Below are 14,612 nucleotides of genomic sequence, written 5' to 3'. Positions count from 1 at the left end.
GGGTTTATGTGGTCCCCCCCCCCATTTTATTCACAAAGCAAGCCTGTGAGGTATGTTAGGCTGAGATACTGTCACAGTGAGCTTCATGGCTAAGTTCAGATTTGAATATTTTTCTCTGATAGGGCCAGTCCTACCATTACAGAGAGTGAGCCGGGTTGCCTTAGGCGGCAACGTAGAATGACCTGGTTCAGGGTTCCAGATAGCCAGCCAAATCCGTTCCATTCTCACCTCACGTTTTCCCCCTTCCCTACCCTGTCAGTCAGTATTTTGTGCCCACTGAGCATGCTCAGTGTTCAATGAGCGATTTTGGGGTCTCCCATCTTAGGATTTTTTAAATAGAAGGTTTCCCCCTTTTTGTACTTCTGTAAACCTTGGGGTTCCCCCAAGTCTGCTGATAATTCTCCTTTGTGCATGGCTGGTGCCGTTTTCATTGCAGAAAGATCCACGCTTTGAGAAGGAGTTTGGGTTTGGTATTAGTACATAGGATGGAGATGCGGAGACTCCAATTTCCGTTTATGAGAAAGAGAGAGAGAATATATATATACTCCACCAGCAATATTTCTGGAGGAGGACGGCTTTCTGTTTTTTTGCCAGCCACTGTTCTCCCTGGAACCATCTGCCTTGCACACCCTCCAGGACGGCGAGCCAAAAAGGGGCCTCCCCACTCCTTCCTGCCTCCTGCCAGTGTCTGTGTGGGAAGGGGGGTTGCCTCTTCCTGTCGGGGATGTAGAACTTCTCCCTCAAGCTTGGCTGGCTCCGAGTCTCTACTTTCCTGCCTCTCTTCCAGAAAGTGGCAAAAAGCTCCTGGGGGGCGAAGGAGGAATGTAAAACAGACATACTTTCCACTATTCTACAAAGTACCGTGCGGCTAAAAACTTGAACTGAGGCCTGGTGAGGGCTAGTCCCTGAAAAGTAGCCAGGTTGCCAGTTTGAGCCTTCCTTGTGGGAAGAGGGCTGGGGCCGGCCCTATTATGAGACGCGCTGAGTCACTTGTCTCAGGTGTCAGATTGAAGGGGGGCAGTGGAATGAATGCCACCCCCCACTGCCTTGCTAAGCCACCCCCACCCCCGGCTGCTAGAATGAGTTTGCCCCCTTGCCAGCCGCTGCTTGAGCTCTCGTTTCCGGCAGCTGCCTTGGCTAGACGTTTTGACACGGTGCTGTGAGACTTGGGACACCTTCGCTGCTGTGCTTGCAGTAAGTAGCAGTTACCCGTCTTGTTGGGTGCAGCGACTGGGGATGAGGGGTGGTCCTGCCTTGCTTCAGGTGGCAAAACAGCTTGGGCTGGTCCTGGTTGTAGGGCACCGGCTCTGCATGTAAAACAAGGATGTAGTGCCTTGGCCTTGGGGATATGAGTGCCACCGCCTGGTTCTCTTTATCAAGCCCTGGGGACTCTTTGTCACTCGCCCTCTTGAGTGCTTTGGCCTGCCTGGAATGCGTCCTTGAGCAGTGATAACTGCTGCTTGCCAGAATGGAGGCTTGTATGTGCATTGGGTGTGTTTAGAAGGAAAGCTCTTGACTTCTGTGTGGCTGGAATGCAACCTGCTGTACAAAGGTAAGAGTCACATGTATCTCTCTGCTTAAGTTTGCTTCTACCTCTCACATGTGCCTGGAAGGTTTATTTGCTTGTTTATTTTATTTATATCCCACCTGCCTTCCAAAGACCTCAAGGTAGCATTCCTGGCTCTTCCTCTCTCCTCACAACAACCCTGCAAAATAGGTTAGGCTGAGAGAGTGACAGGCCCAAGGCCACCAAGTGATCTTCATGGCTGAGTGGGGATTTGATCTCCCAGGCTATGGTCCAGCACTCTAACCACTACACAATTCTGCCTGTGAGCTTCCTCGCACCAGTGAAAAGATTCCAGGTTCAATCCCTGCTGTCCCCAGTTAAATGATATTGAATAGTAGGCAAGAAAAGTTCTCCGTTGGGAAGCCACCACCACACAAGGGCAACGAGTTTACTGGGTGATTTGGGATGCTGGTTTCAGAGGCGAAGCATGGCTGGTTTGGTCGCACTGGGTGCAGAGCCTCGGGGGTGGCACAGATGTGATGAAGAATGGAAGGCAAGAGGCACCCAATTTTGGCATTGCCCAGGGCACCACTGGAGAGCCAGATGTTCCTCACCATTGTCCCAAAGGGTGAAGGCAGCAATAGTACGCAGGATCTGGAGTGGACAGAAATTGAATGGAAAGTGGTAGAGATGTTAATGGATATGCAGCGGGATGTGTTTTACAAAAGAACAGAAGACAAATTCCTCACTACTTATGCCAAAGAGGAAAAACACTTGGAGAATATCCTTTAAGCTCAGTGATTTCATAGATTGGCTAATTATACTCACTAGAGAAGAAGCAAGGGCAGTTAAATGATACAGTAACAAACCCACCTCTTCAAAGAGAAGGATGTGATTCAAAGTTAAGAGATCGATTCAAATTTATTATCACCAGGAAATTATTAGTTTTAAAAGCTTTCTTTGTTTTGACTCTTTGGGCACAGATGACTTGGCAAGTTACTTACGCAGCAGAGGTGAAACTGGGATCCCAATCAATCCAGGAAAGGAAAAGGCAGGCTACAGTGGGACTGAAGGTCCTATGGAAGTGGAAGCTTGAAGGGTATAGTTGGCCAGGTAGACTGTTCCCCCAGCAACCAGGTAGCTAGCCCCAAAGCCCTGATGGTCATTATTGTGCGGTTGCAAAGAGACAGCACAAAATTCCTCCCTGGAGATGCCTTTTGCCTATCTCCAACAAATTGAGCATACTGCACCTGAAGACATTCATGTTTTGCTTAAACTATTCCACCTGCTGATAACCACAAAGATGGGACTGCGTTATTATGATTACCTGTAGTTTATATACTCCTTTCTGAAGTGGTATGTGGCTTTTTCCAGGGAGCCTCTGTTGGCTATCACATCTTTCTGGTTCTCGGGCATCATCCTGACACAATCCCCTCTCCTGACATGTGCACCAGTGCATGTTACCTCCTGGCACTTTCCTTACAGGCCCCCAGAGGTGACCAGTGGGGCCTTCCTTGATGTGTCATGGAAGGAGAACTTCTGAAGTATCTCTTGGTGGAAGTGGTGATGAAACGTGTAAGGATAAGGGTAGCCAGATGACACTTCTCTGAAGTTCCTCCAGCAGGCCTTGCCAACTACCTCAGCAGGGATCAGTTTGCTGTATTGATGACAAGTACTGGCACATGGCTGGAAGGATCTAGACTTGGTTACCCTCTGAGTTTGGCTTAAAGCAGGAGTGGGGAACCTTTTAAAGCCCATAGGCCATGTACTTTTCCAGGCAACCTTCTGGGGGAACCCAGTGGTGGTGTAGCCAGAGGCAAAACATGAGGGAAACAACAGGTGTTACTCTTGTCTTAGTGCAGTAGGCCACATTCAAGTCATGCAAAGCTCAGAGGTTTCTAAGGCAAGCAAGAGGCCTTATCACAGTTCAAAGACACAGTCCAGTTGGCCTAAAGCTCTCCAGGAGAGGGTGGAGCAGTGTCCGCAAGAGAGAGTCCCAAGGGGTGGACAGAAATGCTTAATGGCCCCCAGGCCTGAGGTTCCTCACCCCTAAGCTAAAGCATAGAGGGTTACACATTGCCCCATCTTGTTTCCAAAGCATCCTGTCCATATATACCAATATTCATATGGTGTATATGAGGCGGAAGAATTGCTGGTGGTGTTGAGGAAAGCAGAGTATTCCATCAGTGGGACATTAGGTGCGTTTTAAGAGTTTGCCCTCCGGTGCCATTAAAGTTATCCTGCCAAGCAGGTAAGCAGGTGCAAGAATGTGGGGAGAGGTGGGAGAACAAAGAAGCACAAGAAAAATAATAGGGAGTGCTGGCAGAAGACGTGTGTTTCTGGGAGAGTCCTAGCTCCACAAGGGGGGCTCTTAAAGAAAGAGCAGGGTGGAGTGAAAAGGCAGGTAAGACTAACACTCTCAGCACACAGCCAGGGAGATGTATTCATACATCTCTTGCCTTGTGCCTAGCTGGACTATATACTTTAGCCTGGTCTCTCCCCCCGCCCTTAAATAAGATTCATTGTTTCTTCCTTTGCCTGGTGGAAGAGTCAGCAAGAGAGGGGAGAACAGTGAGCTGAGAGGAGGTGCAGCAGGCAGCAGCTGTAATGGGGGGGACAAGGGAGAAAGGTGTGTGCCGGGGGAGGGGGAGCAGGAAAGCTGAGGGTGGGGAGATGCAGATGCTGTCGCAGTGCTTCTTCTTCTCTGGGCCCCTCTCTGGCAGGTGACATCACCGTTCTGGCACTGAAAGAAGGAGAAAAAGACCAAATCCTGTTTTCCCTACCATTGTGTAATCTTAGGCAGCCTCTTCTATATCTGGGATTAGGAGAATTGATTTTTTAGATACAGTAGCATACCTCTTCTTTTTAGAAATGTAAAATAAAGCCCTGTTTCTGCAAAACACATGAATATGTGCTCTTGCATTTGGTCCCGTCCCCCACATAGAAAGCTACACCCAACAGATGGTTGCTTGCACAAAGGCAACCTAAAAGTGCAGCCCTGATTCACTGTTGTTGCAGATGTAACGCTGCGATAGGTTTCAAGGCACTCCAACTTCTTCATCAGTTGTATGTGAGTACTGAGCTTTTCACTGTGAGGTTTTTATAAGCCGCCCTGCAGATCTGGCCCTACCGTTAGGGAGAATAAGGTTGCTGCAGCGGATGCTGTGGGCAATTCTCTGTGTGTGTCTTGCACAGCTCCCCGTACTCCCTAAGGGAGCCTGATGTACTCAGGCACATTGTCCTTTTGCCACTGCAGAAAACAAGATTCATATGCCAGTCCAGTCAGTTTCTGTACAAGGAATTTTAGGAGGTGGGGGTCTGTATCTTGTCCTTCACCTCAGGCAGCAAAATGTTTTGGGCAGAAAACTGTGTGGTCTGTAAACCATTTTTGAAGAAACGCAGAAATAAAAATAACAAAAAGTCTCAAAATCTTGTGTCATTTTAAAGACAAAGGGCTGCATCCCAACCTAGTCCTATTTAGAGTAGGCTCATTGAAATGAATGAATTTGACTCAGGTCATTAATTTCAATGGGTCTATTTGAGTATGACTAACACATTGGATACAACCCTAACAAATGTCTCATAACATTTTGGGTGTGCTACAAGACTCTTAAATTGTTTTTGCTGTGACAGAGTAACACTGTTACCCCTTTGGAAATAAATACAAGAGCTAGTGGTACAAATAAGTCAATTCTAAAGGGTTGTAATGGTCACCGTCTGCTACAGGGTTTTTGTTGCTTATTTAAGGTTCAATTCAGGGTGGATTTGATTTAAATCAAATCGATTTAAATCTCGATTTAAATCACTATTCAGTAAGACTTGATTTAATCCCCCCCTTTTTTTACAGAAAGGCATTCCTGCTGGTATAATCTTAATATTTACAATGAGATGAAGGTTTCATTTTTTGGAATAATGAATTTTCAGAGTAGTTTTTACGGCTATATCAAAAATTAATGATTTGGTTATACTATTAGAAATACATAGACAGATTATTATGAAATTATTGTGAGGTTTAGTTAGTTAATCGTTTATATTTGGACAACTTTTCTACTGTACTTTATTGGAAGGAGAAAAATAATCATTTCCTTAATAACAATTTAAACAATTTATTTAACTAAAACAATAACATTGTAGCATATGTATCCATGTTTGTTAACTGATGTGGTTAAACTTTTATATATATACTTAGACTGAGTTTTAACACACATGATAAACTTAAAACAAATCCTTATTTCCTGATGGCCTTTGGACTATAACATAACTTAAATAGAAAACTATCTTTAGAAATACTTTTTCCTCCAAAAGCATTTTATTTTAAAAATCCAATTTAAATTTTTAAAAATCCATTTTTTTATTTTTAAAAATCATTGATTTTTATCCACCCTGGTTCAATTGATGGTATAGTTCCATGGACCCCTCCAGAATTTTCACATTTCAGTGCCCAGCAGTGCGTTCCTATGTCAGTGGAGCTTGCCTCTAGGTACAAGGATTTGGATTGCAGAATACCTTCTTTTTTGGACATGTGTTTCATTCCACTTCTGAATTGACATGGAAGGGATTAAAAACCAAGAAAGAAACTTTTAGCACCTTAACAACTTACAAGTTTGTCCATGGCATAAGCTTTCATAGACTTCGGTGCACTTCAAGAAAACTTGCGCCATAATAAATTAAGTCGCCTAGGTGCCAAAAGACTCTGTTGTTTTCTAACGCAGAAGACTAACACGACTACCCCTCTGTAAATGTACAGGACAACACAAAGGGGAAGGGTCGCAGTTCAGTGGTAAGAGCATCTGCTTTGCACACCAAAGGTCTCAGCTTCAGTCCCTGGCCTCTCTAGGTAATGCTGGGAGTCACCCTCTGTCAAAAAACCCCGGAGGGGCGCTGCCAGTCAGTGCAGGTAATACTCAGCTAGCTAGGCCAGTGCCTTGCTTGGTATATGGTAGCTTCTAGCATGTGGCCTGTAAATCAAGCCCACCACCACCTGATTCGGCAGTTTTGGGTATTTTTGAAAACAAAGCAAAATAAATAAATAAAATGCAATAGGTTTGCAAAGTCGTTTGATCTGGATTCTGAAACCAATGCAGGAAAGCAATTTAAAAGAATTAAAAGGTTTGCTTCTTATTCAATGTGCTTGTAAGTGGTACGGAAAGGGTTCTTGCGACTCGTGATTAGGTGCATTTGGAAGGTCTGGCACAATGGCTGCCTCTTGCTGTTGGCCCCTTTCCCTCGCAGCCTCTTTCTCTCTCTCTCTCCCCCAACCCCATTTCCTTTGCTGGGTGGAGCTGCGGAAGGAATGAGCTCACAGCTGCTAATGTATTCCAGATGGAACCTCGGCTGTTCTGTTCTCAGACTTTGGCACCTTCCCAGACTCTTTCTTCCCTGCTGCCCCCTTTTGCCCCCTGTTCTTTTTACACGCTGCCAATCTCTGTGCGCTGCGCCGCCGCCGCCAGCTCCCTTGCTGCCCTGTCCCATTTGGCTCGCCGCTAGGGGGCAGTGGTCTGGCGTGAGGCTTCAGCCAATGCTTGCTGCAGGTAGCCACGACCGCTGCATCTCTTCTGTGAGTTTGCTAAGCAAGGCAAATAAAAATGTACTTTTAAAAAATAAATAAATGGACAAGATCAAGTACAAGGGACCCCTGGCAGCAGTGCAGCAAGTCCCGTGTCATGCAAAACAGCAAAGGACATTCTGTTTGTGCTGAGAAGGCACAGGCGCAACTGGTTGGATTTAGCAGTGGTGGAGTTGGCCCTGGAGTAGTTAATGGTCTGGGAATTGGCATAGATTCCCTGGTGATTGCATGGGCGTTAAAGAGCCAGGGAGCTGGCGAGGGGGCAGAAAGGGAAGGTGCAGGGGAAGCTGCTGTTGGATGCTGTTTTCCCCTCACTATGCTCTCTCTCTTTGCAGGAACCTGAGCCGGTTGAAGAATGCGTCCAGAGTACGCTGGCCGCCTTGTACCCCCCCTTCGAAGCCACTGCCCCCACCCTGCTGAGCCAGGTTTTCGAGGTGCTGGAGCGGACGTACCAGCACGACGCCCTGCGCTACACCCTCGACTTCCTTGTTCCTGCCAAGCACATCCTGGCTCGAATCCAGAGTGAAGCCTGTGTGAGCTGCTGCATCGGTTTGGCTCTGTTCCTCCGGAGTATACCTCTGAGTGGGAAATCTAGCTCAGCACAGGGGCAGTATAAAAGCAATCTGTTCTGACGCTGGAATCCCATTACAGACCTGTAGAACCACAGCTGGTGGACTTCCCCTTCTGCGCTAGAGCTCGCTCCAAGAGTCAGGCCAAGTCTTATTAACGCCAGCATCCCCCTTGGTCCAGACAATAAGTTCCAAACACATCTGCCTTGTACCCCCATTTGAGTGTTGGCAGATATGGGTGGGTGGCAGTTTAGAGAAGGAGTGTACATTTTCTTCAGCGTTAGGACTCTTTGAAATATTAAGCCGTGCACTGGGCTTCCCTCTCCCCTCCCCTCCCCATCAGTTGTGTGGATTCCATGATGGTGCCATGCAAAAACAGGAACTGTGTGCATCATGAAAATCTCAGCTTTAGTGCAGAAACCAAGTTTTTAGCCCGTAAGGTGCTGGAGGGATTCTTATAAATCCTTCAACTGGTGAAATGCCAGCTGCCAGAGGAGGGTGGGACAGGATTTCTCATGATCAGGGAGTGGCTCTTTGCCCCTCTGCGAGGTCGGCAGAAGCAAAATAGATGGTGCAAAATGAACAAATTTGCAGTGTATTCATTGTTACGGGACTTAGCATTTCTTGATGCACAATTTTCTTTTCTCCCAAGGCAGTGCTGCATATATAATTCTGTGCCTCTCTTTCCCACTGTTGCAGGCTCAGTATAGTGGCTTTGTGTTCTGCCACGAGGGTTGGCCACTGTGCCTCCGCGAGAAGGTCCTAGTGCAGCTGGGCTCGCTGCCCTGGCAGCACCTCTGCCCTGGCGATTTCTACCTGCAAGTGGTGCCTCACCGGGAGTGCTCTCCGCGCCTGGTGCTGAAATGTCTGTCCCCAGAGGGCCGTGGCGTCCAGGAGCTGCCTGTGTCCTCTGACTCCTACCCCTTCCTTTTCACTGTTGAGTGGCTCAATGGCATCAACAAGGAACGCCGAGCGGGGCGCCTGGAGCGTTGCCTCCTGGCTGCTGGAGAGAAGGTGCTGAGCCTGCCCTGGCCGGAACTGGTCTACCCCCAGTTTGTGCACAAGGACGGGTTCATTGTGGGCCAGCGGTGCCCTGCGGATTTGCCTCCTGAGGTCCTGGGGGCCCGGAGCCCTGGAGACGGGCGCCATTCCGGCGGCGAGAACCGGGAGTCCGAGGGGGAATACGTTCACCTCCTGGAGGTCAGCCCCACCCTGCACCAAGCCCCCAGGATCCCACAGCCTTGCGGTACCCAAATCCAGACAATGCCTACTCGCAAGGGGCACAATAAGAGCAGGAGCCGGCGCCATCGGGCCTGGCTCCACCACAAGTCTGGGTGTGGGGAGAACTTTGCCTTGCGCCAGGCCTGTAAAACCCAGGAGGCGGAGAGGTGCAGCCGAGAAAGCAGCGCTCGGGGGGATAGGGTTGAGCAGCAGAGAGGAAATCCTACTCTAGTCCTGGGTCTAGCATCAGAAGCCTCTCAGGAAGTGGCGAGCTTGAGTCCTGGGCAACAAGAGCAAAACCAGAGCCCCTCTGGAACTGAGACACGGGCGGCCATTTTTGATGTTGTTGTTGCTGCTGCTGCTGCTGCTGCTGCCACTGAGGACACAGGACAAGGGAAAGCTGAGGTGCCAGGAACTGTCCACCATGATCCTGCTCATTCCAAGGAGGACAGCAATGAGAACCACTCTCCGGCTGCAGCCACACCAAAACGCACCTCCAAGGGAAACCGCAGGAAGAAAAAGGGGGCCGGGAGAGGAGGTGGCGGACGAATTAGACAGGGGGTTGATCTGGCTAGCAAAGAAGAAGCAGCTTCTACTGATATAAAAGAGCCCAGGAAAGAGGAAATTTCTGTTGGTACAAGGGAACAGGATTCGAGGAATGCAGAAGCTGTAATTATCACCCAAGAGCAAGCAGCTAGCATCGAGGACTGCTGTGTCAGCATCGCAGTTTGCGGCAGCACCCAGGAGAGAAGTAGCGTCCCTGGGGATCGAAGCCTTGTCGCCGGAGAGGAGGTTGTCAGTGCCAGTGAGTTGGCTGCTAGCACTGGAGAATGTACTGTTGACACCAGGGAGACAGAGGGTGATGCAGAAAAGTGCCCTCTTTCTGTCGGCAATGGTGGCATTGGCACCAGCGGAAGGGGCATCGGCAGAGAAGGCCCGAGTCTTTATGCCGAAGATCCAGCTGCTTCTGCTGAGGCTGATGGACCTGCAGTTGGCAGAGAGGAGCAGAGCATCAGCCCTCCAGGGCAAGGGGTGGATGGTACTGAAGGGCCTTGTATGGGAGAACAGGGCCTCCCCATTAGCACCGAAGAAGCGACGTTGATCCCATTGCCAAAGAAGAAGGAGCCAAGTGCTGATGGGAGAGAGGAAGACTTAAGTACTGCAGCTGATCAGGGCGCAGAGGAAACACAGAATTCCCCTCACCGTGCTGCAGTTCATCTCGGGCAGGCTGTAGACTGGGTGCTTCTGCTGTCAGGGGTCTTTGCTCTAACAGGTAAGTGACAAAGCAAGGCTGTATTGGGTTCAGATAGTCATTTTTTCAGGATTTGAAACTGCCTTGTTCTGTCCTTCTTGTAACCCTTAGGATGTGCAGAAAACTTTGTCCCCCTATGCTTCTGTATTCACAACAGTGGGGGAATACAGTGTTGGGATTATATTCATTTTATAAATGGGAAAACTGAGGCTTTGGTTAGCTTATCCACTCATGCTACAATCAAAAGCTGGTTTTAAGCCAGTTGAGGCATCTCCCCAGGCAAAGCTGCTTTTGCATGAGGAAGTCATAGCTGTTGCAAAGGATCCCATAAATTCACTGGGTAAGGGTAGACAAGCCATCATCTTTCAGCTCTTGCCCACTCCCATCTGTCCTACAGGTAAAATAAAACTGCTTTGTCTTACAGGGCTGTTGCAAATATTATTGCAATTAAAGCACCATCTACGTGTTAAATGTAATTATGGATTGCGAGGATCCACGTGTTGGATGATGCTTGTGACATCTCTGCAGCGAGCCACATAGATCCCTCCTGCTTTTACCTTTTCTGTTTTAAGAAATGGCTTGCCACTATGGATAGGCTTTTCCCTTTTGTTATCATTTTTCTCCTTTGGAGGCTGTGCACTCCCAAGTTGTTGGAGCGCATTTCTGTCCCTGGAATGTTTACTCCCTCTGTCTCTCCTCTGCCCTTCTCCACTACGCAGGGATGGGGAAGTAGTGCCAGAGATGCTGGGTGAGGCTAGTGCCAAGAGAAAACCATAAACAGGTACAAAATTGGTTCAGAGCTGCCCTTAACTCAGAGGTGCATTCAGGTGAGGGAAGGCCACCTGGAGACATAGATTTTGGTTGCCATTGAAAATGGTAGAGTGGGAGGCAAGCAAGTCTGGCCCACAGGGCACAATCGACCAACTGGTCCTCCTGGCTAAAATTAGTAGGAGCTGTGCGAGAGCCCATTATGCAGCTTCTTTTAATTTCAGTGGGGCATGTGCAGAAGAATTCTCCAGTGGATTGTGCCCCGTATTAATCAGAGTGCAGAACAGTGGAAGTGCCCTTTGGATTTTCCACCTTGGGAACTTGGGATGGGATTCCAACACCAAGTCTGGAATTCTGTGCACACTGCATGAGAGCAAATCCCATTAAATGCAGTACTGCTTAACTTCCAAGTAAATATTCATAGGCTTGGGAAGCATGGATTGGAATGGAGGTACTCTGATGAGTGGGAAACCTAAGGAGCCATTGCACACTGCAGCCTGTGTCTGACTGTGCGTAAGATCTTTGCAAAACTAGTCTCCTTAGGCTTCCCAAACCGACTGTCCTTTCGCCCACATTTTGCCATCTTCCTCAACATCACAAGGTCTGAGCAAAACAAACCTCCTCACATGCCACATCACAGCAGTTTGCAAAAACCACTCCCTAACCCAAAGCCACAAGACACAACCCAAAATAACACCAGAGCCTGATCACGTTAGCAGAGGCCTGTGGCTTGCAAAATGGGAGGCAGACCTCCCTGAGGGCAGTCACTAAAGGGAAGCGTAAACAAAGGCAGGACAGAAAGGAAGGGAAAATCTGGAATGTTTACAGGGGAGGAGAAAGGGAGGAGCTGCTTCAAAAAGGCATAATATTAGTGGCACTCTTTAGGATCCCTGTATATTTAACAAACTGGTCATCAGAAGTAACAGTGCATCTGAACATGTGGTTAAGCGCCATTCTTTTCTTTGAATTTGCCTCATCCTTTTCCCTCTTCCAATTTAGCTTTTTGGTATGCCAGTGAGATGATAAGAGGGGGATCAGAGGACCCTCCACGCACAGAAAGAACATGGGGCAGGGGCCATGTGGGTTAGCTTCACACTCTGTTTACCATGCCATCCATATATGTTTACAGGACGTTGAAAGGAACTCTGTATGTGCACTGCTATACTTGCATAGAACTTCTCCAAGCAAGAGAGAACTCTATTTGAGGTACAGTGGTACCTCAGGTTACATACGCTTCAGGTTACATATGCTTCAGGTTACAGACTCCACTAACCCAGAAATAGTACCTCGGGTTAAGAACTTTGCTTCAGGATGAGAACAGAAATCGTGCTCCGGCGGCACGGCAGCAGGAGGCCCTATTAGCTAAAGTGGTGCTTCAGGTTAAGAACAATTTCAGGTTAAGAACAGATCTCCAGAACGAATTAAGTACTTAACCCGAGGTACCACTGTATTCCTAGGCCTCCTCCTGACACACTCTGAATGAGTTGGGGGCGGCGGGGCATGGCCACTTGGTATATCAGTGGAAGTGGGCAGAGAGCCCCCCACCATCTTTTTCCAGTGTGTGTGTGGGGGGGGGTTATTTGAGCTGTCCGAAGAACTGCCCTATCAGAACAGTCCAGAGCAGCAATTAGTCATTCATCCCATGTTCAGCAGAAGCCAATCAGATGCCTTTGGGAGCTCAAAAGCAGGCTGTGCTAGGCAATATCTCCCCCCTCCCCCAATCTGTTCTCAGCATCTGGTATTCAGAGCTAAACTGCTCCACTAGCATGAAGGTTCCATTTTGCTTTCGTGGCTAATAACCTTTGATTGACCTGTTTCCCCCTGCGTTCATCTAATCCATTTTAAGAGCCATCTAAACTGAGGTTAGGGGGAAATGCTGTTTCCTTTCAACTGATGTGGTAGAGACCTTTGGGGCTGGATCCAAAGTTCTTGCTTCCTCTGTTGGAAAGCTTTTTCCTTCGATAGAAGAACATCCATTGGCAGAAGACTCGGAGGAAGCAAAGGACGAGAACTTTGGGATCTGATTGCTGCCCTTTCCCACAGCACATGAGCTTAGTGATGACAATGTGTTCCTCCGTGCAACACAACAGTGCTTTGAAAAAGACCTGTAGGGCGAACTTACATTTGTATAGGGCAGGGATGGAGAACCCTTGGCCCGCTAAGTGTTGCTGAACTGCAACTCCCATCAGTCCCAGCGAGCATGGCCAAAGATCAGGGATGATGGGAGTTGTAATCCAGCAACATCTGGAGGGTGGCATGTGTTCCCCATCTGTGGTGTAGGGCAATATATCCCAGCACACAATACAGCAGCAGGGGAAATGGAAGAATTTCCATTACAGTGACAGTGTGTCACCATCTGGGTGTGTGTTTACAAGAACAGGTAGCTTAAAGAAAAAGGTAACTCGCTTGGCAAGATTTTCCTAAAGGAAAACAATGAAAGGTGGGTGGGGAGTGTCTTTTAAACAGCCTTAATTTTGTCAGTTATGAATGATACAACTTCCATATCTGCAAAGCAATTGCAAGTTGCAAAAGTGGAACACTTACACTATTTCTGAGCAAACACCAGACCTTCCAAGTGTCCCTATTTCCCAGGGACAGTCCCTGATTTACAAAAGCTGTCCCAGTTTCTGATTTGATCCCAGAATGTCCTGCTTTTCCTTAGGATGTTCCTATTTTCATCAGAGAAATTTTGCAGGGTATGGAGTTATCTGACCCCTGAGTGGTCTGAAGGCAGCCCTGTACAGTGGTACATCAGGTTACATACACTTCAGGTTACATACACTTCAGCTTATAGACTCCACTAATCCAGAAATATTACCTTGGGTTAAGAACTTTGCTTCAGGATGAGAACAGAAATCGTGTGGCAGCAGCAGGAGGCCCCATTAGCTAAAGTGGTGCTTCAGGTTAAGAACAGTTTCAGGTTAAGAACGGACCTCCAGAACGAATTAAGTATTTAACCTGAGGTACCACTGTATAGGGAAGTTTTTTTTAATGTTTAATGTTTTATTATGTTTTTATATATGTTGGAAGTTGCCCAGAGTGCCTGGAGCAACCCAGTCAGATGGGTGGGGTATAAATAGAAAATTATTATTATGGAATAGGGCGTCCCTATTTTCATTGGAGAAATGTTGCAGGGTATGGAACATTCAGGGTCTAGGTATCTGGAGATATCCCCCTCTACCCAAAAAGAACAATGCATACTATGGCTTTGAGGGATCCTTAGTTAACTTATGGAAGCTCATAGAAATAAAGTTTTCTGTCCCTTCCTCTTACCTGCAGCCACCTGCCAACCTCACAAAGGCTTCATTGAGGTCGTGTGTGTGTGTGTGTGTGTGCATGCTCCCTCTTGAGAAGGGAGGAAGGAATGGGAAAACTTTCTCTATGTGAACTTCTTTAAGTGAAATTATCTTAGGATTCAAGCTCTATTCTTTCATTGTTTGGGAGGGGGGTTGAGCTTCCATTTAGGCTTTTTGGAGGGTTTTATGTAGCTCTTCTGCGAAGGCAGGAATTAGAAACTTTCCTTCTGTGAACTCTCTTATTCTAACAACTTAGGATCTAGGCCTTTGTGCTGTGTGTTTGCTGTTATGGAGCAAATAAATTATAGGAACTGGTAGGAAATGGATTTTTTTCAATCAGTAGGAAATTACCGCTTTTTTTCCAACCCCAAAAGGCAACATAACCCTGGCAAGATGGCGCAGTAACTATTTTATGGAGCATGAGCTCAGGGGT

General features: G+C 47.6%; 1 protein-coding gene across 3 annotated transcripts in view; it reads left to right on the top strand.

Moving 5' to 3' along the window:
• ARHGEF40 (Rho guanine nucleotide exchange factor 40) overlaps positions 1 to 14,612 on the top strand; it is a 39,676-nt gene that overhangs the window by 4,917 nt on the left and 20,147 nt on the right. For all 3 annotated transcript variants that reach the window (XR_014213205.1, XM_082196607.1, XM_082196608.1), the window contains exons 2-3: positions 7,409 to 7,606; positions 8,342 to 10,136. Coding sequence is in view for 2 of the 3 variants with exons in the window: in XM_082196607.1 (XP_082052733.1) it covers positions 7,409 to 7,606; positions 8,342 to 10,136 (1,993 nt within the window). In the remaining variant the exon portion in view is untranslated. The remainder of the gene's footprint in view (positions 1 to 7,408; positions 7,607 to 8,341; positions 10,137 to 14,612) is intronic.

Source organism: Podarcis vaucheri (assembly GCF_965113315.1).
Source record: "Podarcis vaucheri genome assembly, chromosome: 13".
NCBI classification, from domain to species: domain Eukaryota; kingdom Metazoa; phylum Chordata; class Lepidosauria; order Squamata; family Lacertidae; genus Podarcis; species Podarcis vaucheri.
Note: the sequence above shows the minus strand (reverse complement) of the source record. Positions and strands in the feature narration are given on the sequence as shown.